This window comes from Cololabis saira, chromosome 6 (genome assembly GCF_033807715.1).
Source record: "Cololabis saira isolate AMF1-May2022 chromosome 6, fColSai1.1, whole genome shotgun sequence".
NCBI lineage: Eukaryota > Metazoa > Chordata > Actinopteri > Beloniformes > Belonidae > Cololabis > Cololabis saira.
The window spans coordinates 28,841,906-28,869,234 of record NC_084592.1 but is presented as its reverse complement, the minus strand read 5'-3'; the positions used below and the strand labels follow the sequence as shown (position 1 = coordinate 28,869,234).

The following is a 27,329-nucleotide window of genomic DNA, read 5'->3' as shown; positions in this document are numbered from 1 at the left end:
GCCCACTCTTTTCATTCTTTTCCCTAAAAATATAATAGTAATCATCTGATCATAGTGGATGGATAGTTTCAATAGTTCTTAGATGCAATGAATCCTTCAGGTTACGAAGGCTTTGGGGTTTTAACTTATGTACCGCTCTTTTGAAGGTCTACCACAGCATCTCAGTTAAGTTGAGCCATTCTGATGTAGATTTGCTGGGTTGCTTCAGATCAGTGTTCTGCTGCATGAACCAGTTTTTTCCGAGCTTTCGTTGTCGGACAGGTGGCCTCACATTTGTCTCAATAATACTTCATTATACACATGAGTTCATGGTCAACTCGTCGATTCCCAAACATCTCCACATCATTACCCCTCTGCCACGGTGCTTGACAGAGGTGATTTCGCTGAAATGCTGAGTTTGGTTTCTGGAAAACATGGCCAAACAACTTCCAGGAGTCTTGTGGGTTGTTCAGATGCAGTTTTCTGAACCTCACTTAGTGTATTCGTCCAGTCTTCTTCTTACCGTGCAACCGTGGACTTTAACATGATCAGTGGCACCTGTTAGGCAAGGTTTCTCTGTGGTCTTACCTTGGTGTACGTTGGCTGGGAAGACTGCAACCGTTTTCAGGGCTTGTGAAAGATCTTCTCGCCTTAAACATGGTAGATCACCGAAACACTTAGGGCCCGATTTACTAAGATCCTAAATAAAGAGTACTAAATTGCGTGTGCACTGAAAAAGTTTGCACGTGCTGTTGTTGTGTGTTTTGCGGGTGATCAACTAAGAATGCTCGCGCAATTGATAACAGGTGCAAACCGCAGTATTTAAATGAGGTGTTGCGTGTCTGTTTGCGCCATGGAGAGTCTGGATGGAAAGCAGGATCGCAAGCGCAAAATGAAATTTGACGCGGTGGAGTTAGAAATATTAGTGGAAGAGGCAAATAAACACATTCATGAACTACAGCAAAGAAATTTAAACATTACCAAATTACCTGCCGCGAAAAACACCCCCTCGTCGACATATACCCACGGATCTCTTATTCACGAGTAAATGTCAAAAAGGACTAAATGCTCATGTTTAATTTACTCCAAATGACAACGTACACACAATGACAAAAATTATATTCTCATTCCGTGTCACGTTCTGTTTAGCGTCCAGTTTTGTGTTAATGATTCATGTTTAAATGCGCTCATGGATTCCACAATAGTCATACTTTCCCACAATCACAGTCACAGATAACAAAAATCGGGTAAATGGTTATTGATGTCATTAATTAATAGCCTGCTTACTGTGTTGTCTTCCATAATATTTGTAAATATATATAATATAAACTCCTAAGTATGTGTTTGTGTGAATGTGTATGAGGGGGTGCTTTTCACGGCAGGGGTGCTGAATACGGCACAACACCACAATAACAGCAGCCATCGGTGCGTAATGCTGGGCAGATTAGCACCTTCCTTTCGAACGTATTAAATACAGACGCAGTCACAATCCCTGCAATTACTTTCGGGCTTGGTAAATCTCATTGCGTGTGGTAAATTAACCTATTTGCATTTTCCCCTCCCAGTATTTAGGGCTTTCTGCCGGGTGCGCCCCATATTGATTATTCATCAGGGCAAAAGTACTAAATGAACAGCGTGTGCTATTTTGCTCATTTGAGAGGCGCAGTCCTCTTTGCACGCTGTTAGTAGATCAGCTTGCACATTGGTTTGCGGGTGATGTCAAGTTTTCACACGTTTTTACGCACGCAAACCTTTAGTAAATCAGGCCCTTAGAGTTTTATACCAGTTTTAAGATTGACTTGTGGGTAAAATAGTTTTTCTACCATTTGCTATGTCTTTCCCTTTTGGCATTGTGTTAACAGACCAGTAACCCACCAAAACAACACACAATCATTTCATCAAGTGGTGCAACCTTCCCTCTTAAGTCCCATGGAAGCAGAAAGGGGGTACTTAATATTGCCCACAATACCTTTTTTTTTTTTTTTTTTTTTTTTTTTTAATTTGGGGGTCAATTTTGTTACTATACATAAATAGTTGTCACAAAAAAAAAAAGTTTTATGTCGCTATTCTTCAGATATTATGTTTACTTAGCCCTAAAACCCATGATGATCAGATGACTTTTAATCATCTTTTTAAACCAAAAACAGACTCAAATGTGACGTACTAATGTTTACACAACTGTTTTTCATTAAGTGGGTTTTATTCTACTCTGTAAATTCCGTATATGTGTTTATCCACTCATGCCATGTTAGCCAAATTTGAAACTACAGTTTGGAAAAATTAGGAAAATCCCCTGTCGTGCTGCTGACCGGGATGTCATCACTTTGATTTGATTTTCTGTAATGAGGGAAGGATGTAAACATAACACAGTCCATCGTGTAGAAAGGGGGACTCAATTGTGTTTTAAGTGAAAAAAAACATGTTTGATTTGCTTTGGTGTTACGTCCTGTTAAAGAGTAGGATTCTTATTAGTGCAGTGACTCTTTAGGTGTCACGATTCCGGTTTATTCCACTTATCAGGACCGTGGTTCAAGTAGACGTCGATTCTTAAAACGATCCGATTACATTCAAGAGACGAGTCATTTTGGAATGCATTAAGTAAACGTGCATGTTTGTCACAAGTTTATACAATGTCCTGAAGTATTACCCAAAAGTTTGTGACGTGCTTTGCTAAACACACCACTGAGATGCAAAACTACGGAGCCCTGGAGGTGACATGGAAATTATTATTTTTATGTCGTGCGCACGACTTTTTATCTCGTGCGCACGACTTTTTATCTCGTGCGCACAACTTTTTATCTTGCGTGACTTAGGTAGGCGGTCAGTGAGAACAGAACACTGGGATTGAATAATTAGGCATTCACTTCAACATATACAGCTATTGATGCCAAGCATTTATCTAGTCGTCGAAGTCCGATCTCGGGAAACTGGCTTCACAAACAACGTTTTAAAAGTGGAACTATTTCCAGAGGCGGAGTTGACACAAAGTGCTTCGACATTGTCACGTGATCGTGCTGGACCAATCAGAGTGGCCGCTGGTCCAAGATCGCTGCCTACAGTGCTGATTTTATTTGTAGAAATAAGCTTTAAATTGCACTAAAATGACTACAAACAATCTTATATGTAAACAAAAATTAATCTGAATTATAAACCTAAGAGACCTGCTGAAACAGTGATAATTCTGTCATTAGAAATAGGGGGTTCTCCCTAATGATGGGAATATAATACCCATATGCTCAAAACCTATGTTAAACCTGCAATAATAACATGTTTTCTATTTTCTATTTTAATAGAAAACATGTTATTAATTCTATTGAATGGCATGAGATAAAAAGTTGTGCGCACGAGATAAAAAGTCGTGCGCACGACTTAAAAATAATAATTTCCATGTCACCTCCAGGGCTCCGTACAAAACATCTCTTTTGGTCAGCATGTCTTCTTTTAGGGGGAGGAGGTGAACACTCAAGTCTACTCCTCCCCCTTTCATCTGTGGGGGTGTGTCGTGAAATCTGGGTCAAATCTTTGACCTACTGACAGTAATTGCATATATATTTACATATTCTTATATTATAAGGTATGCATGTTATGTTCCAGATGCTCTGCTCTCCACTCTGCTAGTGTTTATAGGAAAACCCAGATATTGAGCTGTAGCGGATCCTAGCACCTTATTGTTTCAAGTTACAGGTGCTAAGGTGACAGTCTGTGAGTATTGCTGAAACATACTCATCTTTTTATGTTTCTTTTTTCAGGGAGAATCTGGTGAAAAGGGAGCAAAGGTAAATTACTAATGATGCTTTTCCCCCTTAACTTTAGCTGCTTGATTGAGTGTTTAGTCCTTAATGTGTAAAACATATTACTTGTCATGCTTCTTTGGACAAACAGATATTGAATTCGTTCAACATCCGGGTTTTCCCCGTCTAATGCTGAGCGAGTTTAACAGAGATGCGTCTTTATCTTCAGGGCAGTGCAGGTTTTGGATATCAAGGCACGAAGGGTGAGCGTGGTGTTCCTGGCCTCCCTGGGCCCCCCGGCCCCCCAGGGCCTGCAACGGAGTACACACCCACCGGTGATGGCTCAGTTGTTTCAAGAGTCTCGGGGCCTCAGGGACCACCTGGATCACCGGGACCCCAGGGACCAGCAGGAGATGATGGAGAACCAGTGAGTAGACATTCTTTCTAAAAAACTATTTCTCCTTAAAACTCTGAGTGTAAAGTGAAGTCTGAGACTTTGCTGAAAGTTCTAATAGGACTTGTGTCTTTTACCTTTCATTGTCACAGGGTGATCCTGGTGAGGATGGAAAAACTGTGAGTTGTTTTTGTTGTTCTTTTACAAAAGCCACAATAAAAGAGAGATTGATTTAAATCATATAATTCTGGCAAAACACTCTTAAATGGCTTATTACTCCGACTTTTTCCACACAGGGTCCTCAAGGGCCGCCAGGCTTTCCAGGAACTCCAGGTGATTCTGGACCCAGAGGAGAGAAGGTTAGACGCATTAACAGTAAACAGAGGCCGGTGTTCAAGAATACATTAACTGATTGTAGTTCAAGTTGACGTATCTGCTGTAGAGACGTACGCTGTCTTACTGACACTTGCACACACAGGGAGACCGCGGAGAAGGCCCTCCTGGCCCAAGGGGGGCCCCAGGACCTCCAGGATCCCCAGGACCAGGGTTGAGATCTGTGAGTTGCTCCTAATCACAGGCACATTATCCCTCAAGCTAAAGTTTAGCTGGCAGGTTAATGATCCCAGTTACTTAAAGCTTTCTCTGACCACATGGGGGCAGCATAGCACAAGAAAGTTCACTCCACAGTCCGTCTGTAGTGGGATACCGGACCGTCCCCATCAGTGGTGCTGACTGTGGCTCGTTTGTGGGATGAAGTACCGTGGTTTCTGGACTATAAGCTGCACCTGCATACAATCCGCTCTATTTAAAAAAAAAAAAAGATATGCAAGCCGCAGATATTTATGTTGTTAGATTAGATATTTACTACATGTGCAGAACGATTTTGAACTGTAAATGATGTACATGTTTGTACCTAAACAGATCCTTTCCTAACAGTGTCTTTGCTGATTAAAACGGGACAGAAAAAAGAGAAAATAACCGGTATTTATTTATTTATTTATCTGTTTGAAATCTGCTTCTACCTACTTCTATCTGCTAAAGAAGAAGTAGCGTATTCTTCTTTGCATTTATTTTGTCTTAGTTTTGATTCTAATTCCGGTTAGAGCGCCCTGAGCGATGGAAGAAAAATCCACAGAATAGCCGCACCTTTGTATAAGCTGCATGGTTGAAAACCTATGAAAAAAGTAGCGGCTTATAGTCCAGAAAATACATATATGCCCCCATGTGATCAGAAGTGGTATTGCTTATTAAATTGTATACGTCATAGCAAGAACAAGTTTTTCACTGGGTTTACTACGGTAAAATTAAATAAAGAAAAATAAATATACACACACACACACACACACACACACACACACACAAACACAAACACAAAACACAGAAAAGGTCATTATTAGAAGAAAAAATTGTCCAAGAAAGATTGACGCTGAAGAGATGAAGATATTTAATGTAACTTGTTCAGCTTTCAGTGGTGAGCCTGAGAGACACAATGGAAACCAGAGAACAAAAATACTGTCAATTGAATTTCTCAGATCTGTTACAGCCAAACTGCCAGGCTCATGCCCCGGTGTCTAGACATGCTTCTACTAATGGTCACAATTTCAGAGTGAGAAAAAATACAAAAAAAAGGATCTAAGCAACAATCCCCTACACTACACACTTTGCTGCAGCAGAGCTGCAAGTGCTGATGGGGTTTCTAAGACTATAGTCAGAATGCCTACTATTTATTCCGGATTTTTAAATCGATATCTCAATAGCTTTTCAAATACACATTTACATTAAAAATGTTATTTGTATATTGTACTTTGTGAGTAATACACATTGTAAGCACAGAACTGCATACATTTTTGAATACAACTAACTTCAAATGATATGTTTCAGACCTTTGTGGACATGGAGGGATCTGGCTTTCCTGATCTGGAGTCTGTTCGGGTGAGAAATGTTTAACCTTTCCCTTTTCCCTCCGTACAGGATGCCATATTTGTTGCTGTTATGCATATGATTATGATCAGTGGTGGACAGTAACGGAGTAAATTTACTTGAGTACTGTACTTAAGTACATATCCAGAGGATTTGTACTTTACTTGAGTATTAGATTTCTTTGGTACTTATTACTCTTACTTGAATACATTTCCAAGACAAATATTTTTACTTTTACTCGAGTAAATTTCTAGGAAGGCTGAAAAGTACTCGTTACTTTCAGGTCTGCTCTTTTTTCTTCTTCCCTAAAATCCTATTGGACACAAGCTGTTTTTGTCAAAGGAGGAGACCTATCACAGTGCACGCTCTCCACTGGGATGTACGTAAAGCGGAAATACGTCAAGCCTCCTCAAAACGATACCGCCAAAGTAGCCTGCGTTTGTCAAGACAGAGCCGCAAAAGGCCACGACAGAGCCGCAACAATTAATTTAGAAAAAATATAGTAATTTACTGATGTGGAAAATAAGAAATTTACTCTTACTCTTACTCTTACTTAAAGTAAATTTAAAAGCATTTACTTTTGGATACTTAAGTACCTTTAAAAGCAAGTACTTTTCTACTCTTACTCGAGTAATATTTTGACTGAGCTACTTTTACTTGTAACGGAGTAAATTTTGACCAGTAGTATTTGTACTCTTACTCAAGTACTGAGGTTGAGTACTCTGATTATGATTCGCTGTAGTTGAATGTTTATTCCTTTTTATGTAGGGACATCCTGGCCCCCCAGGCCCCCCTGGCCCTCCTGGTCTCCCTGGTCCCTCTACAGCACTGAGCTCCGGAGCATTTGGACCCCCAGGCAAGGATGGACTACCCGGACAACCTGTAAGTGTTCTCGCTAGATGCTATTGATACTATTGGTTGCAAAGTCTAACCAAACCATCAACCGAGTATTTTTGTCTTTAGGGCTTGCCTGGTTTACCAGGAACTGATGGCGTACCGGGAGTTCCTGGTCCCCAGGGAGAGAAGGTAATACGCTTGTGGAAAAAGAACATCCTAGTCACTCCATTATTCATGATGGCCTATCTATAACACCTGACGCTTTAAACGCAGAAACTGATGCATAATCTAACATATGAAGGTAGAAGGAGAAGCACCCGTAACAAACGCTGTGATAGAAAGAGCTGTGCTGGGGGAGGGTAGCACATATTCTTGCACAGGTAGGCAGCTGCAGCAGTGTAAATAGAGTGCTGTGTGTGAGGTTTACTAGTCGAAAGTGTTGAGGCGAAACAGCTGATGGATCACTTACTGACATGTGTGCTGAGCTCGACTACAGGACCTGCATGAACTCATCCGTCCTGGATGTGTGAGGCAGCGTCGCGTTACTCAAACATTGCTTCCCTTTGTGAGAAAAATGTAACGAATACTGCAAATACAGACTCCCCCCCTATCAATATATTGATCAAATGTATGTTGATTTGATATAATTAAATGCGTTGAAAACTTTCACTCCAGTATAAAAGTGCATCTTGGTAAGTTAGCATCACAGGTGTGCCAGCCCCGTTGCAGCTTCAGCCTCTTAGGTTTTACCCTGAAGCCCCTTTTTAATGTAAACCCACCTACTGCTGGCTTAAGTGGTGGGTAAATATATCCCTGGAAAACTCCCAAAGTTCTGATGGTTTTCAGGAGCATGTTTTGGAAAAAGATTCACGGACATTGTGATCGTAAAAGATCGTTCCTTTCTTTTCCCTTCACTAGGGCGATTCAGGCGAGCTGGGTCTTCCCGGAGCGGTTGGACAAAAGGTATGAAATGCTCTTTAAAAAGAAAATATTTCTCATATTTACTCTTTGATATTTCATATTTACTCTGAGATCTACTCACAAACAGATGCTCTTACATCCCTGTAGCAGGTGGGAGTTTATTGGATATTCTCCTTAGGAGATGTTATGTGATTTTGACCCCTGGGTAATCAAACACATGTCAGCTGTCTGAAGTCCTCAAACTTGTCCCGTCCTTCTTTTCAGATAATATCAGCTACGGACTTGACTCAGAGTCTGATCTGAGTGCAGGCCATAGCTTTATTTGGTATTTATAGATGTGCAAGCTTGCACAGCAGAATGTATTATTCAAACCATACTTACTTATACTTGACTGATGCAACGTATGAGTAACTTCCACTGAAACACATGACCTTCTGGACAGTAAATGTGACGACCTAACATTATTCATTCTTTCTTACAGGGATCTCAAGGAGAGCCCGGTGTGCCGGGACGTCCAGGAGATCCTGGGCTCGCTGGCCTGCCAGGACCCATGGGACCGGTTGGGCGTCCAGGGCTTCCTGGGCCTCCAGGACCAAGTTATCGTGTTGGATTTGTGAGTTCACTTTCTGGTGTTTGTTGCGGATGTTCTCCTGTGTCTGTGTTGACATGGATCTGAACAAGCCTTTGACTGAAGACACTGTTGTTGAATTACTGTCTTCTTAAGAGGATGCTCAGGGTTGTCCCTTATATTTTTCATTTTATGACGCCTCCTTTGGAGCCCTGGAAGCTCCAGTCTTCTTAAATCAGTTTCATCCATTTTTCAAGAAACTGGCTGTGATGCTGCTCCCCCAACAGACTGTGACTAGATTTTACATTGAGGATCAAAGATCTTCAATACCTTGTGAAGCTCTGGTTTCTAGGATTGGATGTTTTAATCCTCCTTTTGTTTTCTAAACTCATGGTGCATCGTTTCAATCACACACTGTTGACTACTGCTTCCTTTGACCAGTTTTACCCAACATATCAGTGTAACCTTATAGTGGAATACAACAATGAAAAGCTGCATGACTTACATCAAAATGTGAACCATTTTTTGAATTCTGACGCTTCATCAATGCAGAAGGTTCCACATCAGCATGTTAGAAATGAGAAATGTCCCCACTTCTGTTAGATCAGTGCTGAGTTACAGCACTAGTTTATCACTCTTTTCATCTTGGTCATTTATGTTTTTTTGTGTTTTTTTTAAACAACTGCTGAAGGAGAGAAAAATAAAATTTCAAAAAGTGAAGTGTGTGTTGTCTTCTCAGGACGACATGGAGGGCTCTGGTCGGTTCACCGGTGGACTTCCAGGCATCAGAGGACCAGTGGGAGTGCAGGTACGTGTGTTCAAATGATTTAGGGCTCAGACGCACATGAAATAAATAATTGAACAAGAGAGACAAAATTGTGCGGAAAATATATTTTGGTTAAAATTCTTCAGTAATAGATTTCTCCAAAGCTCAACAAATTGTTAAATCATTGGAATAAATATTATCATGTAGGTTCTAAAATGTGTTGCTTTCACTGTAGTTACAAGTAGTTCTGATATGTCTGTGTCTGCAAATAACTGAAACAAATATTTTGCACTTTCAGGGTCCTCCTGGATTACCTGGACATCCAGTAAGTAAATCTGAAGAGTGAAGCTGCTCTGATACCAGGATTGGAAAGGCCTGCCAGTATGGCTGGAATTAGGGTTTTCGTAATGGTGCCTTATTTATAAACAGAATCCCAATTTTTCTTTGTTGCTCTAAAAGCCAACACAGGAAGTTATGGAATGCTGCCTAGCAACGTTGTGTTTTGAGTCGCGACTCACCAGGCAGAGAAGTGGCGGCACCAGAGCTCTTGGAACGAGCTAGCTGTTGGCAACATGGTTGGAAAACTGCACATGCTCATTATGCAAAGCTGAAGTTTCCAAAGGTGGCGCAAATGTTGCTCAAAATTACACAACCTGCTTCATTAAGTTTCCGTTGTGTGAAAAATTTACAAATTCATCACGTCAAAGGGCAAAGGGGATGAACTAACTTCATTTGTGGTGGTTGTGTTCTGCCTGGTCCTGCACCAGGAGAGTACATGGACCACATGGACCGCTGTAAGGAACTTAATAAAGAAAAGGTTTCTTCAAAAAGCTGCAGAGTTGGGCATAGCCTTTTTCTGATCCCATAATCATGTCTAACATATTTTGAATCTGAGCTGGTCTCAGGGGATGAGCTGCAGGGACGACAACTTTGAGAGTAGTTAACTGTTAACTAATGCAGAAGAAATGATTTTGTATCTTTGGTGTACAGTACGTTCCACATTTCCGTCGCCTAACTTGTTCATATCTCTGCAGGGCAAACCTGGGTTTCCCGGGTTATCAGGTCCAAAGGGCGAAGAAGGTCCTGCAGGAAAAGATGGGCAACCAGGTCTGGACGGGTTCCCCGGACCTCCGGTAAGGAAAATAACTCAGTCTTGGTCAGAATTGGAAATAAGATGAAAAATCATGCAATAATAAGGCACTGACAGTTACATGTACAGAAACAATACGTGTATTATTTTTTTATTAAGTTTATAATGTAAGAGCATCAATTATTTTCTTGTCTTGAGGTGTCAGTTAAGAAAAAGCTTGTTTGTCTCTGAAATTGAGCATACAGTTTTCACCTTTGTGAAGTGTTTTTTACCTCCTTTTATCTTCACAGGGACAAAGGGGGGAACGAGGAGATAGAGGAGATAGGGTAAATGTCATTTTTGACTATCAAACAATAATAATTATTATTTCAGCATTATTTTCACTACCACAATGTAATCAGTGAGGTACTGATCCTGACCACTGATCTCTCTTTGAGATGTTTTGGATTAGCTGAGATTTGAATGTGGTGCTCCACCGGACCTTTATTTATTTATTTATTTGATTATGGGACTAGGGTGATCCTGGTCGAGATGGAACCGGACTCCCAGGTCCACCTGGTCCCCCCGGTCCACCAGGACAGATAATCTACCAGCCTACTGACAATGTGAGTCACATAAAGCACACATGCAGACATGCACAGGAATCAAACATGCACTAATGCCTGTTTTACTGTGACTCCCCTCCACAGTTTGAAGGTGTTGCTGGCAGAGTTGGCCCTGAGGTATGAATTCAATTTTACTCTGTGATTCTGTCTAAATAAAGTATCATGAAGCAATTCTAGTGCTGCACCATTAGTGCATAAGCTTAGAGTTAGTAAATTAATTTATACTTAATTTTAAGATTCCTGCAGAGGCCCCATCGATTATTAGATTAACTTCAGAGTGGTCACCTATTAAAGGGATGCATGACAAACGTACAGATTCATCCCACATGGTGAAACAGTTGTTTAACTTTTGTAAGAGTTTATTAGAACACCAAGGTTTCAGTTTCAGTAGAAGACTAACAGAAGAGAATAACTTCTGATTCTCAGCAAAAGGCTTTGATAAGTACTGGCCAGGAAAAGCCGGCTCATTTGTTTGGACAGTGTTGTTATTTGTAAAGTGAAAAAGTAAATGTTTGAATGGTGGTCGTGAAAATGCAGTACAATGTTTTGAAGCAGGTAAATTAAAAAAAAGTATTTCTTTTTCATTCTTTATTTGTTTCTATGCAGGGCGGGGCTGGTTTACCCGGCCGAGCTGGATTTCCAGTAAGTCTCCTTCTGTTACATAATTCATTGTATATATCATCTTTTTTTTATCTCTTAGTATGAACACTGTCTTGGTCTGGCTAGACATCTTAACCCTTTGATACCAAGAATTAGTCTGGTTCCTCTGGAATGGGTTCCAGACAGATTTCAAAAGGACATTTCTATGAGCTATTGGAACTTTGATTTGATTTTCTTAAGACATAAATGTCAGATACATTCAGGAGCTTTCTGTCATACTTCCAAATAAACATGTTTGATTCTTTTCTGTTTGGGTTGTTAAACTATGTTCTGATCAGAGGTGGGTAGAGGAGCCAAGAATTGTACTCAAGTAAAAGTACTGTTACTTCAGAATAATATGACTCAAGTAGAAGTAAAAAGTAGTCATCCAAATAATTACTTGAGTAAAAGTAAAAAAGTACTTGGTGAAAAAACTACTCAAGTACTGAGTAACTGTTGAGTAACGTCTGATTTATTTTTTTAACACAACCATTCAAACAGACAAAAGTACAAAATAATCATCTTCAGGCAAATTATATCAATAAAATAATAAAATAAATCAAAATTAATAAAACATAAAAAATAGCTTAAATTAAAATATCTTAAAGTAAATTCAAGTACCTTAATAAATAATAACAGAATAAAAAAATAAATTAAGCACAAGTAGCACAAAATTTCAAGCCTTTGTACTTTTCTTTTTTAACCAGGCAGAACTAGAACAAGTCCATGAACTCATAGAAACTCTGTGTGTGTTTGAGTCTGTGTAAATGTGACAAAACAAGCAAAAACAAACATTTTTCCCAAAGAATCACCCAGTGATTTCATGAGATTGACGCGTACGCGGATAAAAGGGATAAAAGAAAAGTAACGAGCTCAACGTGGCCTAATGTAGCGAAGTAAGAGTAACAGTTTCTTCTTCACAAATCTACTCAAGTAAAAGTAAAAAGTATAGTGATTCAAAACTACTCCTAAAAGTACAAAATTTCCTAAAACTTACTCAAGTAAATGTAACTCGTTACTACCCAGCTCTGGTTCTGATGACCCGAGGCATCGCTACACCAGTGTTCTTCAACTCTGATCCTCAGCATCTACTGTCACGCATGTTTTAGCTGTTTCCTTGTTTAATCCCACTGTGACACAAGTGGCTGCCTGTGTCATTAGCAGAGTTGTGCTGACCTTGATGACAAGCTGATAATGCTCATTCATTAGAATCAGGTGTGTTATTGATGCAGGGCAACATCTCAAACATGCAGGACAGCAGATCTTGAAGACCTTGTAGATCTCTTTACTTGTTGTCATATAAACTCAGTACATGCAAAGTGAGATATGTCAAGGCTTTATTTGTTATAATCTTGATGATCATGGCTTACAGTTTTTGAAAACCCCAATTTCCAAATCCCAGAAAATGTGAATATTTGGAAAATGTACTATAGGCTCAAAGTGTCAAACGCTCATCAGCTAATTAATCCAAAACACCCTTTGAAGGGTTTCTTAGTCTCTAAATGATCTCTCAGTCTGGTTCAGTAGAATTCACAACCTGACAGTTGTGCAGAAAACCTTCATTGACACTCTCCACAAGGAGGGAAAGCCTCAAACGGTAATTGCAAAAGAAGTTGGCTGTTCTCAAAGTGCTGTATCAAAGCACATTAATAAAAAGTTAGCTGGAAGGGAAAAGTGTGGAAGAAAAAGGTGCACAAGCCGCAGGGATGGCCGGAGTCTGGAAAGGATTGTCAGGAAAATGCCTTTCAAAAGTGTGGGGGAACTTCACAAGTAGTGGAGCGAGGCTGGCGTTAGTACATGAAGACCCAGCACACACAACTGCTGGTCCACTGTGCTTTATTGAGTCAAGAGATTTTAGAACACGTCATGGTTTCTTCAGCAGACAGGCTTTATGGAGATGCTGACTTCATTTTCCAACAGGATATGGCACCTGCCCACACTGCCAAAAGTACCAAAACCTGGTTAAATAACCATCGGATAACGGCGCTTGATTGGCCAGCAAACTTGCCAGACCTGAAACTCATAGAGAATTTATGGGGCATTGCCAAGAGAAAGATGAGAGATGAAACCAAACAGTCCAGCAGAGCTGAAAGCCGCTTCCTGGGGCCTGTACTACGAAGCAGGATTTGGGGTTAGCGAGGTAACTTCAGGTTTAACCCTGGGTTTTCAGGACTACGACGGTGGTTCACTTCTTACCGGGCTACATCGCCATGGTAACTTATGCTGAACAGCTAACCTGCTCCGGATCAGGTTATGTTCGAGATACAGATCGCCGGGTATAAAAGCACCGCCCACTGACCAATCAGCTCTCTTGGAAAATGGCATGCCCTTTCGAAGAGAATCCAGTGGAGCTCGGTGCGCGGATCGTGAGAGGATCCCTCCGATCTTCTTCTTGTCATTTTTTTTTCTGTTTGCTGCAAGTAATGTCAATGCTATTTCATTGTGCTTTTGTATACTGATATCATCCTAAAACAGAGAGTGATAGAAACACTAAAGCCTTGTACTTGTTGTACTTCTAAGATATGAAAGTGAGCCTACTTACCGCTTTGAATTATGTTTTTATATTTATTTTTTATTTGCTCCCATGTGCGTTTCACTCCGCTGGGGTTGCAGCTGAAGGAATGAGGCTACAATTGTCTTACACGCCATACAAATACATCTAAGCAACACATGCATTTAACAGAATAGACAACTGTAATTATAGTCAGATCTACTTATCCCCTAATGATGGGGCAGTGATGTTTATATCCCTATGAACTTACGCATTTATACAGTCAGCGATCTTTTGCCAGCTGTCTTTCCTGCATTTTGCAGCTGCAACTGTGTTGCTTTTTGCCTGTATTATATGCCTATACTCATCATATTTCCGTAAAATTATTGTTTGCTCTTCGATACTGAAATAAGCGGCTCTGACAGCGGACTTCTCCATGCTTGCGATTGGTCATGCGCTGAAAACACCGCCCCTTTTATGTGCACGCGCTCATATCCAGATTGGAGAAACCTGGGTTGATATACCGAGTTGATAACCACCGTCGTGTGACCACTTAGCGTGATTGCAATTGTCCGGGTTAGTGAATCTGGATAAGGAAAAGATATCCTGGGTATGTTGAACTTGCTTCGTAGTACAGGCCCCTGGTCTTCCATAACACCTGAGCAGTAACACAGGCTGATGGCATCCATGCCACGCATTGAGGCAGTAATTCATGAAAAAGGGGCCCAAACCAAGTTCTAAGTACATATGCAAGATTAAACCTTTAAGAGGGGCAATATTTCTCTGTTTAAGATCCCCTTTCTACTAATGGTATGTGATATTGTTGTGAGATTTTCAATTTGAGGTTTTCATAAGTTTTAAGCCATAATAATCAAACTTATATCAAATGAAGGCTTGAAATATCTTGAGTTGCATGTTATGAATCTATGTCATACAGTACATTAGTTTCCCCTTGTAAATCTAATTGCTGGAATAAACTAACCTTTGCACGATGTTCCAATTTTTTTAGAGTTTCACCTATATATTGTGCATTTGTTTGGGATGTTTTGATTGACAGATGTCATTGTAATTGTAAGGTCTAAGTTTTAAGACCCAGACAAAGTGGGGGGCTTGTGTTATTTTGGGATTTTAAATGTGGTTGTCTCATGAAACATCGAAATACATGCTCTCAAACACAGGAAGTGTGTAAAAAAATGCTATAGAAATATCATTTCTACACAACAATAGTCCAATCAGCAGTACACGTGGTGTGCTGTGAAGTCAGCTGAAAGGGGTGGCTGATTTTAATGCCTTCCAAGTATCTATGAGTACAAAGGTGTCTGATGTCAAGAAAACGTTTGTTAGTTTATAAATATCTTCTCTGTTAACTTCTGTTTATCTAACAGGGTCCTATTGGGCCGAAGGGTGACAGGGGTGACCCCGGTCAACCGGGCTATGGGCTGAAGGTAAGTTCCTATTGTTTTGTAAGACTATTAACGAAGCAATTTGTCATCTAAAGACACACCCGTGAGTCTGTTTTCTCACTGCTGCGTTCATGTGTTCAGGGTGAGAAAGGGGAACCAGGCTTAATAATGGGACCTGATGGTAATCCTCTCGCTGGAGGGCTAGCGGGTCCAAAGGTGAGTCTCCATCAGCGACTGTCCGTTATCTCAGCAGCTCCTTCTGGTTGTTGTTTGCTTTGCTCCTGCATGTGTGCTTGACACTAATCATCCTTGCTGCATGCATTTAGGGTGACAGCGGACTTCCTGGACCTGTTGGACCTCCTGTAAGTGATTGTTTTTCTTAAATTTACAAGCTAATGCACATATACACTTTTGTTTGTCTTATCTTTAATTTTTGTGATTTGTTTTTTGTAGGGCTCTTTTGGACCTCCTGGATTAAAGGGTGAAATTGGAATGCCTGGAAGACCTGTAGGTGTCCCTTTATTTGTGTTTGAAACGAACGTATTATGATAACTAATACAAGTGCATGTATATTATTAAATAAATGTAGTTCAATCAATTTTTTAAAGGATTCTCTAAGTGCAGAAAAAATAAAAGTGAAGTTTGACTTCTTTTTCTCAGGGTCGCCCTGGTGTAAATGGATACAAGGGCGAGAAAGGAGATGGAGGAGGTGGAGCAGGCTATGGCTATCCTGTGAGTATTCATGTTATTCCCAATACCTTACATAAGCCTTGCTCTGTAGAGACTTTGACATAACCTTTTTCTTGCTATACAGCTTTCATCCATCACAGAGTTGGGCATGCTTGTCATCAAAACAATGTCAAAATATAAAAATAGCAACAGATCAAAACTCAAGAAGTGATATAATCTTTGTGTTTTGATTATTAGCTGATCTAATTCAATAAACCTTCTGTTAATCTGCTAGCCTTAACTGAATTTGTCCTTCTTTTAACCTCTTGTTTAAATATCCTGAGAGGTTACTATTCCATTATAGTGGCACTTAAAAGTTTTTGAATCATGATCAAAATCATTTCTTGAACAGTAGCATGTACCAGTCCGCAGGTAATCCGGTCATGAATAAACTGAATAAATGGAAGACCTTTACAAACACTACCCTCCACAGAAAGGTTGACCAGCAAATATCTCTTGAAGAGCAAGACGTGTAATATGTGTGAGGTCACACAGAAACCCATGGCAATCTTCTGCATCAGTTACATTGGCTGATAATGTTCACGAATCCACCACCGGGTGAATGCTGCATAACCTTGATCTGCATTACAAGCCTGCAGGAAGGAGGCTGCTACCTTCTAAAAGTAAAAAAACTGCCTGCTGTTTGTCGATGGTAAATGTCATGTGTATTATCTTTAGCAGTTATGTTGGGAGAAAAGAAAGTGGAGTATTTAAGCTTGCTTTGATCTTGCTTCATCTGTGCCAGGACAATTAGCCATAAAACCATGAGCTAACAGTTAACACCAGCTAGTGATAAGAGTGTGATCTGAACATCAAGAGAAAGTTGGTTTCAGCAAGACAATGATCTAAAACCTACAGGTCACTGCACCAAAGGATTTTTGTTGAAGGTCAACATGAATGATTTGAAACTCCAAAGTCGTCAAGTAAACATAGAATATTTTGGAACCAGCCTAAAAGATCAGACCCACATCTGGATATATCTAGGGTCTGAAAACGACCCACGGGGACTCCTCATCAACGAATGGTTACTAATCAAACAGAAGTTACGTAGGTAACCATGGTTCTGTGGGTTCTTGGATGACTGCCAGTCACACAGTTCACTCGGCCCCTTCTTGGCAGAAGAAGATCTTGTGAAACTGGACGTTGTTTACCGCGCTGTATTTATAGCACAAGCACAACGGTAGCCGACAGGTCACATACGTGACTTTGTTTACATAAAAACTAGACATGCATGGAATAGAAAACACATCTCCACCTTGTTTACTGCCACTGGCAGTCAGAAGGGGACGAAACAGACCTGCCTTTGAACGCAGGTGGTCAGCGCTACGACCAGTCACAGCTAACTTGCAATCGAATGATTTGAGTGTCGTCTTCTGTTCAGTTTTCAAAGAAAAGCTCTGAATCTTTAACTGTCGATGTGAAAGCTGAGTCATTTGGCTTTTATTTCTCAGCTGCAGCCATCTGCAATGTTTACATCCAGATTATGCCACTCTGTCGTCACTGTGTTAAAGTCACCCATAGACTTTCTCTACAAGGACAGGCTGATTTGATTAGCTCCTCGGGAATTTTGGACATAATTAATGAACCAGAAGATATGGTATATAACGAGACATACCTGCGGAGCCAAATTAAATTTGCTGGCGGTATCTCTAGATTTCTAGACTAAAAACAATACGCTTTTGTGAGGAAACCCACATACATCCTACTGTAGAAGCTTTTCTACAGCACAAAGGTCTTTCCTCCAAGGTGCTATGCAGAACTTCTCCATAGTTGCAGCTTTTTATTATTTGTATATTTTTTTCAATTTTATTTTACAATTATTTTTTTGAAATTGGGCATCCAGCCAAAGCCACATAGTACATTACTCAGCAAGATCTAACTGTATTCCACCGTGGTTAAAAATAAAAAATACTGGCTTTTTCATTTGCTAATGCCAACTCAGTAGCCCGTCAGTCATTCCTAATCCACACATCAAGTAATGAGTATATGATTGTGGTTTCTTTAGGGAGTTCCTGGCCCACCAGGCCCACCGGGGCCACCTGGACTTCCTGGTCCAACCAGTGCTGTAGATCGCTTCAATGTGAGTAAACATTGCCTCAGGTTTTGTATTCTTAACTACATTTTGAACATTAATGTGTGCCATTCCAAGTCAATGTTCTTCATCCACTTCAGATGAATATGTTTCTCTCATATGTGATGTTGTCTTTCTATTCACAGCGTTATGATGACACCACAAGGAATAACCCAGGTATGATTCCACACAATATTTGTCTTGGCAGCAGAAAACAGAGTTATAACACCAGGAAAGAAATCACTGAAGTTTAGATATGACAGAGGAGAAAGAACTTTATAAAAGGTCTCAAGTCTCATAAAGAAATAAACAGTTCTAATTTAATTTTACTGTGCTGTATTAACCGTCAATTGATATTCTCCACTTTCCTTTGATTGGTACCTCAGGACTAGATTTCATGAATAAAAATATAAATCATAGGAAAGATCAGTCATGAAACATTGGGCTTACAGTCATTCGGTTCTAAAGTCGGTTTCAGCTGGAGTGTATAATATGCAGCTTTGTAAGGTCGTATCTTTTGTTTTTAGTAATAAAAGGCGAAAAAGGAGAGCGTGGTGATCGTGGAATTCCAGGGATCCCAGGTAAATCTCAGTCTTTACATAAACAGCAAACACTATTCCAGTTTCTCCTCGTTGATTGAACGTTCTAATTGCTTAAATATCTATTTTTGTTTTTGTTTTTCAGGAACAGCATCCAATTTTGATATCTACGCTTTCAAGGTGAGATAGCTCCTCATTGCACCACTGTAGCATGTTTTTCTTACTTTTCTGGATTGAAAAAAAAATCTAACCTTTTCAACAGAATGAATTTAAAGGAGAGAGTGGAGATCCAGGTGTCAAGGGAGAAAAGGGAGAGCCCGGTGGTGGATATTATGACCCACGGTTCGGAGGATCACAAGGCACGCCAGGGCCACCTGGTTTACCGGTGAGTTTTTAAAGTAAAATGCTTCTCATGTACCATAAAGTAGGTTGTTTGGATTTAAATGGTTGACATTTTCAAAACAAGTCAAACAAGTCGATAATCAAGTAATTTCCACTTTTCATGCCAGGGTCCAAAGGGAGATTCTATCATGGGTCCACCTGGACCCCAGGGACCTACAGGAGCACCGGGGGTTGGCTATGATGGCCGTCCGGGTCCTCCAGGGCCACCTGGAGCTCCAGGACCCCAGGGGTCTCCCACATTTCCCGGATCATATCAGCCAAATTATCGTAAGCGTTTTTGTTTGTTTTTTTATTAGTTTTTTTCTACCTGTAAATACAGGATTACCTTCAAAGTATCTAGATGTATTAGATGTATTTAGGTCTTAAAAATGTTTACATTTTGTTTGTGTGTGGAGCTGTGAGGAAGTAAAATCTGTGGACTCCTCTTTTTTCATTGTAAAGCTGTCAGCATCCCTGGACCTCCGGGACCCCCCGGTGCACCAGGAAGTCCTGGTCATTCCTCAGGCGTAAGTGCCATGACTGCATTTCATTTATGGTCCAATCCCATCTCAATTCTTGTTGAACAATCTATTGACTGGTGCAGTTGTATTTAGTTTCGTGATGTTAGATATGTATATACCTGCTTAATGTAGCATCCATCTCTTTTTCATCATTAGTTCTACAGTTTTTTTAATTACTTGTGGTCTATATGGCGCCGCTGTGTTTCAGGTTACAGTTTTGAGGTCCTATGACACAATGATTGCCACGGCCAGACGCCAGGAAGAGGGAAGTCTCATCTACATATTGGACAGAGCTGACCTTTTTTTGAGAGTGCGGGATGGACTACGACAAGTCATGGTACAGTTATTAAATCATAAAGTTATAATGCTTTGAGTTTTGTGAGACAGCTGGGAACAACTATTTAGACCAAAGACCATACCATACATATTTAAAAAGGTTTTGCGAGGTTATTATTAACCAATTGATGTTATTGGTTGCTTATTTCAACCAATTCCTGGTTTGTGGAAGAAGTTTCCAAAGCTTCTGCTATATTATTGTTTCAAGAGATCATAATGCACTCTGAGTTTATGCAAAAAGCACTGAAAATTGTTTTTCCCCCTTCAGCTTGGAGATTACAGTCCCTTTTTCAGAGATTTGGTGAGTTCAAAATAATAGTAAAATAGAATGAACATTGTGTTGGTTTTACTGCTTATTAAATTCTGAATCTCTTGTTTTTCTGGTGAAGGAGAATGAAGTGGCAGAGGTCCAGCCTCCACCTGTGGTTATTTTCCCAAAGACCCAAGACGGGTCCCAAAGCAATGGAGCTGGCCATTACTCCCAGGGCAGTCCGGTCATACAACCCATCGCACCTCCACCACCTGCAGAGCCCAGATACCCACCACGGTACGAGCCCAGAGTACCTGAGCAACGTTACCCGGGTCAGACAGATGGACGATTAGCCACCAACCCAATCGATGGCAGATATCCTGTGACTCCTCAGCGGCGACCCAACCCGCCTGTGCCGGGGCCTGTTGGCCACGACCAAACACCAGCGTTAGGAGTAAGTACAGCTGTTATAATTAAGTTACATTTCCCTCTCAGTATTGCAAACTCATAACAAATATTGTGGTATGGTTCAAATAATATAAAAGTCTGTTTACATAAATCTGTTTTCTCTCTTCATCAGCTTCATCTCATTGCCTTGAACTCCCCTCAAACTGGAAACATGCGTGGCATTCGCGGTGCAGACTTCCTGTGCTTCCAGCAGGCTCGCGCTGTCGGGCTGAAGGGAACCTTCAGAGCTTTCCTGTCCTCCAAACTTCAGGATCTCCAAACGATCGTCCGCAGATCGGATAGGGAGCGGACCCCCATTGTGAACCTCAAGGTAGGACAGCACTGCTACAGGAAATTACAGTTCTAGGAATATTTACTCCTAGTAGTGTTCTTTACTGCATATGTCCACATTACTGTACAAGTCATGCTGCTTCTTTACGAAGGTAATGGACTGTTTTGTTTTGTATTTCTTACAGAATCAAGTGTTGTTTAGCAGTTGGGAGTCCATCTTTAGCGACAATGATAGTAAAATGAGGGAGAACGTACCAATCTACTCCTTTGATGGGAGAGACATCATCAGGGACAGCGCATGGTGGGTATTTGTTAAATATTCAGAATTGTTTGTACAAAAATATCTACTTTGGCATCTACTAGCCCTACATGCTACTGTCATGGTTAACAGGCTCTGTTTCTTGCATTGATTTATTTTTTTTCCTGTTCACTTGGAGGCCTGAGAAAATGGTCTGGCATGGATCGAGCGTCAAAGGCCACCGGCAAACGGACCACTACTGTGAAACGTGGCGGGCTGGTGACCGCGCTGTGACCGGCCTGGCGTCATCGCTGCAGAGCAGCCAGCTCCTGCAGCAAATCCCCACCAGCTGCTCCGGGTCCTACATCGTCCTCTGCATTGAGAACGCCTTCACGTCGCCCTCCGGCAAATAAATCAAGTCAAGTCCCCCTCTTTGGTTTGTGCATTTTCTGGGCCCGAGTTAAACAAGTTAGCTGATAGCGCAGTTTGTTGACACGTGCGTCCAGTGAACTGGCCCTGTGGCGCTTTGCCTGGCAGAAACACTTGGCATCACCTGCTCCTCCCCTCCACAAACGCCAAAGAGATGGGTCAAACAGAGGGGAGTTGCTCCTTTTTCTCGGGGCATTGGCACATATTTTCTTCCAGGGATAAAACAGCGGAGAAGATTCCTGCGTACTCAATTTGTATTTTTTTTTTAATTCTGTATATTACTTGTTTGCCAGATGTGTTCTTTTTTTTTTTTTAAGAAATCTTAATCCAGCTTGTATTATTTTTTTGTTTCTAGGTTATTCCATTCTTCTCTTGATCATATCCACATTTTTTTCCCATTTCAGTCTAGAATACGGGGTTATAATGGGGTACAGCTTACTTTAAGGATTATTTTAAATTTTTAAAAATATAACAGATATTTATTTTTAAATGAAGTTATGCAAGGACAAAAGTGGAGGAATTAAAAAAAAAGAAGCTAAATACCATATTTTTCTCCTACACAAAACTTTGATTTCTTTGGTCAAAAGAAACGGTGCCTTCTTTACACAGTCATTTTACACAGAGAAATGCTTTCTTACCCAGATATATAAATGTTACACTATTTTTCTAAATGTATGGGACATTTTGTGACACGGATACTACTGTATGAATAATCCTACATGCAGAAGGCATTCATCCATTAAAAATCAAGAGTTATTCTTTGACAACTATTATTTGGCCTTTAGTTCATTTCAAACCAAGTTGACTAAGCTAGAAGCAATTGATCTACAGTTAATAGCAACTTTGCCACCTTGGAAATTAGGGACAGGAAAAGCTGTCTTTTAAGAAAAGTTTCTTTTTTTTTCAAAAAAAGAATAGTCTTTCATTTAATTTAAAAGACTACTTTGGCCTAAGTGCTGCCAATTTCTTGACTGTACCTGTGAACATATTTTTTTTTTCAATAACAAACTGCGCTGTATCCTTTCACCCAGGCACTGAATTAAAGACTTTTTTCAACCAGTAATGCAGTGTACTATACAGCAATATATGGTTAATTATTTTATTGTGCAACAAAATGGAATCATTCCAGGACGCCTTTTGATACCGCCATGACCTTGGTATGTTTCACTTACAGCCCGAAGGAGCGTTGCTGATTGCACTGAATCAACCACAAATCATGTGCACCGGCAATGAGAGGCACTCATGCCTAGTCTATTAACATTTACAATCCCCTGTAAGATGATTTATTTGGGCATGAACTCAAGAGTAAAAGATGTGATATCTGTTGTAATAAACATTGGATTGCGTTTGTGTCATATATGAAGAAGGTTAAATGGCAGATCTTATTCCACAGTACAACCACTTTACTGCTGTTTATGTTGGGGAAAGTGTGACTGGAACAATTCACCAGATGGGTCATATAAAAGCAAATTGGCTGCTGCCAAAGGATGAGGAAACTGAGAAAACAAGAACGTGTCGGTATAAACACATAAAAATGGGAGTTCAAGTGATTTTATATGAGATGTGTATTTTGTGTAGTGGAAGTTTGCTTGGAGTACGTCCATAACTTGATTTGACAGGAAAATTATTTCGATAAATGAGGCTTCTTCCTGTTTCAGCTTTTCACTTTAGATGTCACCACCACAGGACTTTTGATTTCCACCCTATCCTGTCTTTTACATCTTCTTCTGTCACAACAACCAAATGGATATCCTCTTTCACCACATTTAGAAATCTCCACTTTGATCTTAATTTTTTTCTCTTTCCTGTCAGATTCATCTCCAGCTGCCAAGGTGGCATTCTTCATAATTATGCATCCCAACCATCTCAATCTAGCCTGTCTTAATTTATGTCCATGACAACTGACCTTGGCCATTCCACTGATGTTTGCTTCCTGTCCTTGGTCAGTGATGCTCACGCTATATCATGGAGAAACCCTGCTTATGCTACCATCTTGTAAACCATTACATTTTTTCTTGCTGCTTCTCTTCTGTCACAGTTCATTTTAGACCCTCTTCTCCATTCACGCCACCATGCCTGCACTCTCTTCTACACCGCATTTACGCATTACCCACTTCTCTGAATTGTTGTAGCATTTAAACCAGAGACGTTCTATAAACCGAGACAGCCCACTAAGGTTCGAGTTCTTGTATCTGTGTCACGTGACTGCCACGCCCTTTTAGGAGACCGGAAGTAGGTCCTGAGTCTATTGAGTCCTATGGGAAAAGTGAACGTGAGCACAGATTATTACCAATTCCTTCGCCCCATAGTAACCTAAGTAAATATGGGACCCATTTTTCAAAAACCACAAACCTTCTGAACATTCTGACACCAAAATGGCAATTTTCAGACCGACAGATTAGGAGAAACTGAACTTTGTTTGAGACCTGTCTCTGTCTGAGCAACACACTCTCGCGAGATTTGGCTCTCATAGTTTTCCCATCGGATAAAATGAAGTTTAAAACTAAAATAAAACTTGCTTCTTTGCTTAATAATACTGTTATTTTTATTATTTAAGTATTTTTGGAAGAAAGTTGTACTGTATCTAGTGTTGTATGTTCCAAAACGATGTGGGGAGCGGGGCGGCCACGCCCACTTAGGAGACCGGAAGCATACCATTCCATACCATTGCCAGTAACGGCAATGCGCTATCTTGTGTATAGAGGATCTTTGTTTAAACTCCTGTGTGTTCTTCGGCTCCACTCCATTTATCCGTAGTGTTTCATCTGCTTCTCTTTCATTTAGACACACGTATTCTGTCCTGCTCCGACTGACCTTCATGCATCTTCTCTGTAGTGCATAGCTTCACCTCTCTTGGTTTTCTTCCATCTTGTGCTCAACCTCACTACAATCACAATGTCATCTGCAAACATGGTCCATAGAGAATCATGTCTGACCTCATCTGTCAACCTGTCACCACGTTGAAAAAGAAGGGGCTCAGTCAATCCTTGGTGCTGTCCCACTTCTGCCTGAAACCCAACCGATACTCCTACTGCAGACCTCACTGGTGCCATGTTGCCCTCATACATGTCCTGTACCACTCAAAAAACCTAATCCTTACGTTTCCTCATCAACATAGCCTCCCTCAATCTGTCCTACGTTTTTGACCAAATTTACAAGACACTGATGGAGAAGTGCAGCTCCTTCTGACTTTGCCTGGCATGAAACCACACTGCTGCTTTCCAATCAGAACTGCTTGTAGTCTAGTTTCCACTACTCTTTCTCAGATCTTAATTTTGTGGTTCAACAGTTTTACACTGTTTTGTAGTTCCAAAATATGTGGACATCATTCTTGTTCTTGAAAATAGTTCACCTTCCCACCATTCCTGAAGAGAAAGAAAGCTGGTGAATTATAAGCTTGACAAGTGAAAAACTAGAATCTGAAACGTGATTAAAAAGGTTTATTAACTTCGGTGACGTTAAAAACATGGGGCATTTCAACAATAAAAGGACAGACTAAACACTTGTAGTGCCCTGCAGCAAATGTCAAAAGGGAGAAGATTAATTCCTTTCTTGCACTTGCAGAAGCAACATCTTTATTAAGACACTGAAAATAGACACACCTACTGTATAAACGATAACACAATTAGGAAAGCATAGGGCAGCACGGTGGCTTAGTGGTTAGCACTGTTGCCTCACAGCAAGAAGGTCCCCGGTTCGACTCCCAGGCCCGGCAGAGGCCTTTCTGTGTGTTCTCCCCGTGCTTGCGTGGGTTTTCTCCGGGTACTCCGGTTTCCTCCCACAGTCCAAAAACATGCATGCTAGGTTAATTGATCATTCTATAATTGCCCGTGTGAGTGTGCATGGTTTGTGTATATGTGGCCCTGCGATGGACTGGTGACCTGAAATTAGCTGGGATAGGCTCCAGCAGACCCCGTGACCCTGAAAAGGATAAAGCGGGTATAGATAATGGATGGACAATTAGGAAAGCTCACAACAAACAAAAAATAGGGATATCAAATATGGTGTTACAATGGAATGTTATATAATTACTGTTTATAAATGTCTTTACTCCAACTTTGCAGCATTGTGCTCGTCTGAGAAGCAGAGAGATATTACAAATCTATCTTAATAAGGATAAATGTGTCTTGTCGAGATTGTAAAAAAAATAATTAACCAAAGTTGGATTGATATGTACATTGTTCTCTACCTCACAATATACATTTCTAATCAGGACTTTATATAGGACAGATTCTCTTCTTGAGTAAGCTAGTATATATTGGGAATTTGCCCTTTTTTTACTCATTTTTGGACTGAGAGAGAGAGAGAGAGAGAGAGGGGGGGGGGGGGGGGGCAAGGCAAGTTTATTTGTATAACACAATTCAACACAAGGTAATTCAAAGAATAAATAACAAATAAAATGAAATAAAATGATAAGAAAAGAGGTAAAATAATAAAAAGCACAAGTTGTTAAAAAGTAAGGGCAGTAGAGTACAGCAGGTAAGTATTTAATTTAAGAGTACGCAGTCCTGGGCTATACATGCCCTCTGGCCAGCCGAGGAGCCAGATGGGGTGGGGAGGATCTGGCTGGAATAACGTGATCCTTCCACGCGCTACGTCCAGTGTAGTGATTTCATGACTGGTGTAATGTGGTCCAGTTTCCTGGTGTTTGTAAGGAGTCTCTGGATCAGCTGCAGCTGCCTGATAGATTTCTTGTTCAGGCCTGTAAAGATGCCATTGCAATAATCCAACCTACTGAAGATGAATGCATGACTACGTTTTTCCATGTCTTGTTTAGACAGAAACCCCTTAATTCTATGTTTTTCAGATGGTAATAGGCAGATTTAGTGATACACTTTAGATGGCTGTTGAAGTTCAGGTCTGAGTCAATAATTACACAAGATTTCTGGCTTGATTTGTAGCTGTCAGTGACATGGAGCCAAGGTGAGCGCTGATCTTTTCCCTTTCTTTTTTAGGGCCAAAAATGATCACCTCTTTAGCTGGAGAAAATTCTAGCACATCCACTCATTGATTTGGTGAATACAGTTACTCAATGAGATCAGGGGACTGTAGTCATGTGGTCACACCGAAATATAGAATTGTGTGTCATCGGCATAAGTATGGTAGGAAATGTTGTGATGTTCCATAATCTGAGCTAGGGGTAGCATATAGATGTTGAATAGAAGCGGTCCGAGAATGGACCCTTGAGGAACCCCACATGGGATCTTGGTTCTCTCAGAGAACTAAGTGTGCCGGTAAGTCCCATCCACTTTTCCAATCTGCTGAGTAGTATGTTATGATCAACTGTGTCAAATGCAGCACTGAGATCCAGTAATACCAGAACAGAGGATTTGCCTGCATCATTATTCAGATGAATATCATTTAAGACTTTGATGAGTACAGTGTCAGTGCTGTGGTGTGGCCGAAATCCAGACTGAAATGTGTTAAATAGATTGTTTTGGATCATAAAAGCATATCTTTGCTGGAAAACAACCGTTTCAATGATTTTCCCCAAAAATGGCAGATTTGATATTGGCCTATATATTGAGAGAGAGAGAGAGAGAGAGAGAGAGAGAGAGAGAGAGAGAGAGAGAGAGAGAGAGAGAGCAAAAGAAAAGGCAATGACACAAAATAAACTCAGTAGAGCTCCAGCAACAACTTTTTCTCTGTATCTGCAGCATACCAAATAAATTGCCATATTTAATGTTGCTGAGCTAATAAAAAAAAAAAAAATATCAACAGCTCTGATGTGTTTCAATGGCAAAAAAAAAAAG

General features: G+C 40.5%; 1 protein-coding gene across 4 annotated transcripts in view; it reads left to right on the top strand.

Moving 5' to 3' along the window:
- col18a1a (collagen type XVIII alpha 1 chain a) overlaps positions 1-21,887 on the top strand; it is a 98,084-nt gene extending 76,197 nt beyond the window's left edge. For all 4 annotated transcript variants that reach the window (XM_061723905.1, XM_061723906.1, XM_061723904.1 and 1 more), the window contains 35 exons: positions 3,729-3,755; positions 3,940-4,137; positions 4,257-4,283; positions 4,401-4,463; positions 4,583-4,660; positions 5,986-6,036; positions 6,793-6,906; positions 6,988-7,050; positions 7,780-7,824; positions 8,264-8,395; positions 9,090-9,158; positions 9,415-9,441; positions 10,151-10,249; positions 10,497-10,532; positions 10,722-10,811; positions 10,896-10,928; positions 11,418-11,453; positions 15,327-15,386; positions 15,486-15,560; positions 15,671-15,706; positions 15,798-15,851; positions 16,005-16,076; positions 18,079-18,153; positions 18,291-18,321; positions 18,672-18,725; positions 18,829-18,863; positions 18,946-19,068; positions 19,193-19,352; positions 19,527-19,591; positions 19,794-19,922; positions 20,190-20,222; positions 20,311-20,625; positions 20,752-20,949; positions 21,095-21,210; positions 21,347-21,887. In XM_061723905.1, coding sequence (XP_061579889.1) covers positions 3,729-3,755; positions 3,940-4,137; positions 4,257-4,283; positions 4,401-4,463; positions 4,583-4,660; positions 5,986-6,036; positions 6,793-6,906; positions 6,988-7,050; positions 7,780-7,824; positions 8,264-8,395; positions 9,090-9,158; positions 9,415-9,441; positions 10,151-10,249; positions 10,497-10,532; positions 10,722-10,811; positions 10,896-10,928; positions 11,418-11,453; positions 15,327-15,386; positions 15,486-15,560; positions 15,671-15,706; positions 15,798-15,851; positions 16,005-16,076; positions 18,079-18,153; positions 18,291-18,321; positions 18,672-18,725; positions 18,829-18,863; positions 18,946-19,068; positions 19,193-19,352; positions 19,527-19,591; positions 19,794-19,922; positions 20,190-20,222; positions 20,311-20,625; positions 20,752-20,949; positions 21,095-21,210; positions 21,347-21,560 — 3,033 coding nt within the window. In that variant the 3' untranslated portion in view covers positions 21,561-21,887. The remainder of the gene's footprint in view (positions 1-3,728; positions 3,756-3,939; positions 4,138-4,256; positions 4,284-4,400; positions 4,464-4,582; positions 4,661-5,985; positions 6,037-6,792; positions 6,907-6,987; positions 7,051-7,779; positions 7,825-8,263; positions 8,396-9,089; positions 9,159-9,414; positions 9,442-10,150; positions 10,250-10,496; positions 10,533-10,721; positions 10,812-10,895; positions 10,929-11,417; positions 11,454-15,326; positions 15,387-15,485; positions 15,561-15,670; positions 15,707-15,797; positions 15,852-16,004; positions 16,077-18,078; positions 18,154-18,290; positions 18,322-18,671; positions 18,726-18,828; positions 18,864-18,945; positions 19,069-19,192; positions 19,353-19,526; positions 19,592-19,793; positions 19,923-20,189; positions 20,223-20,310; positions 20,626-20,751; positions 20,950-21,094; positions 21,211-21,346) is intronic.
- Positions 21,888-27,329: the final 5,442 nt, after the last annotated feature.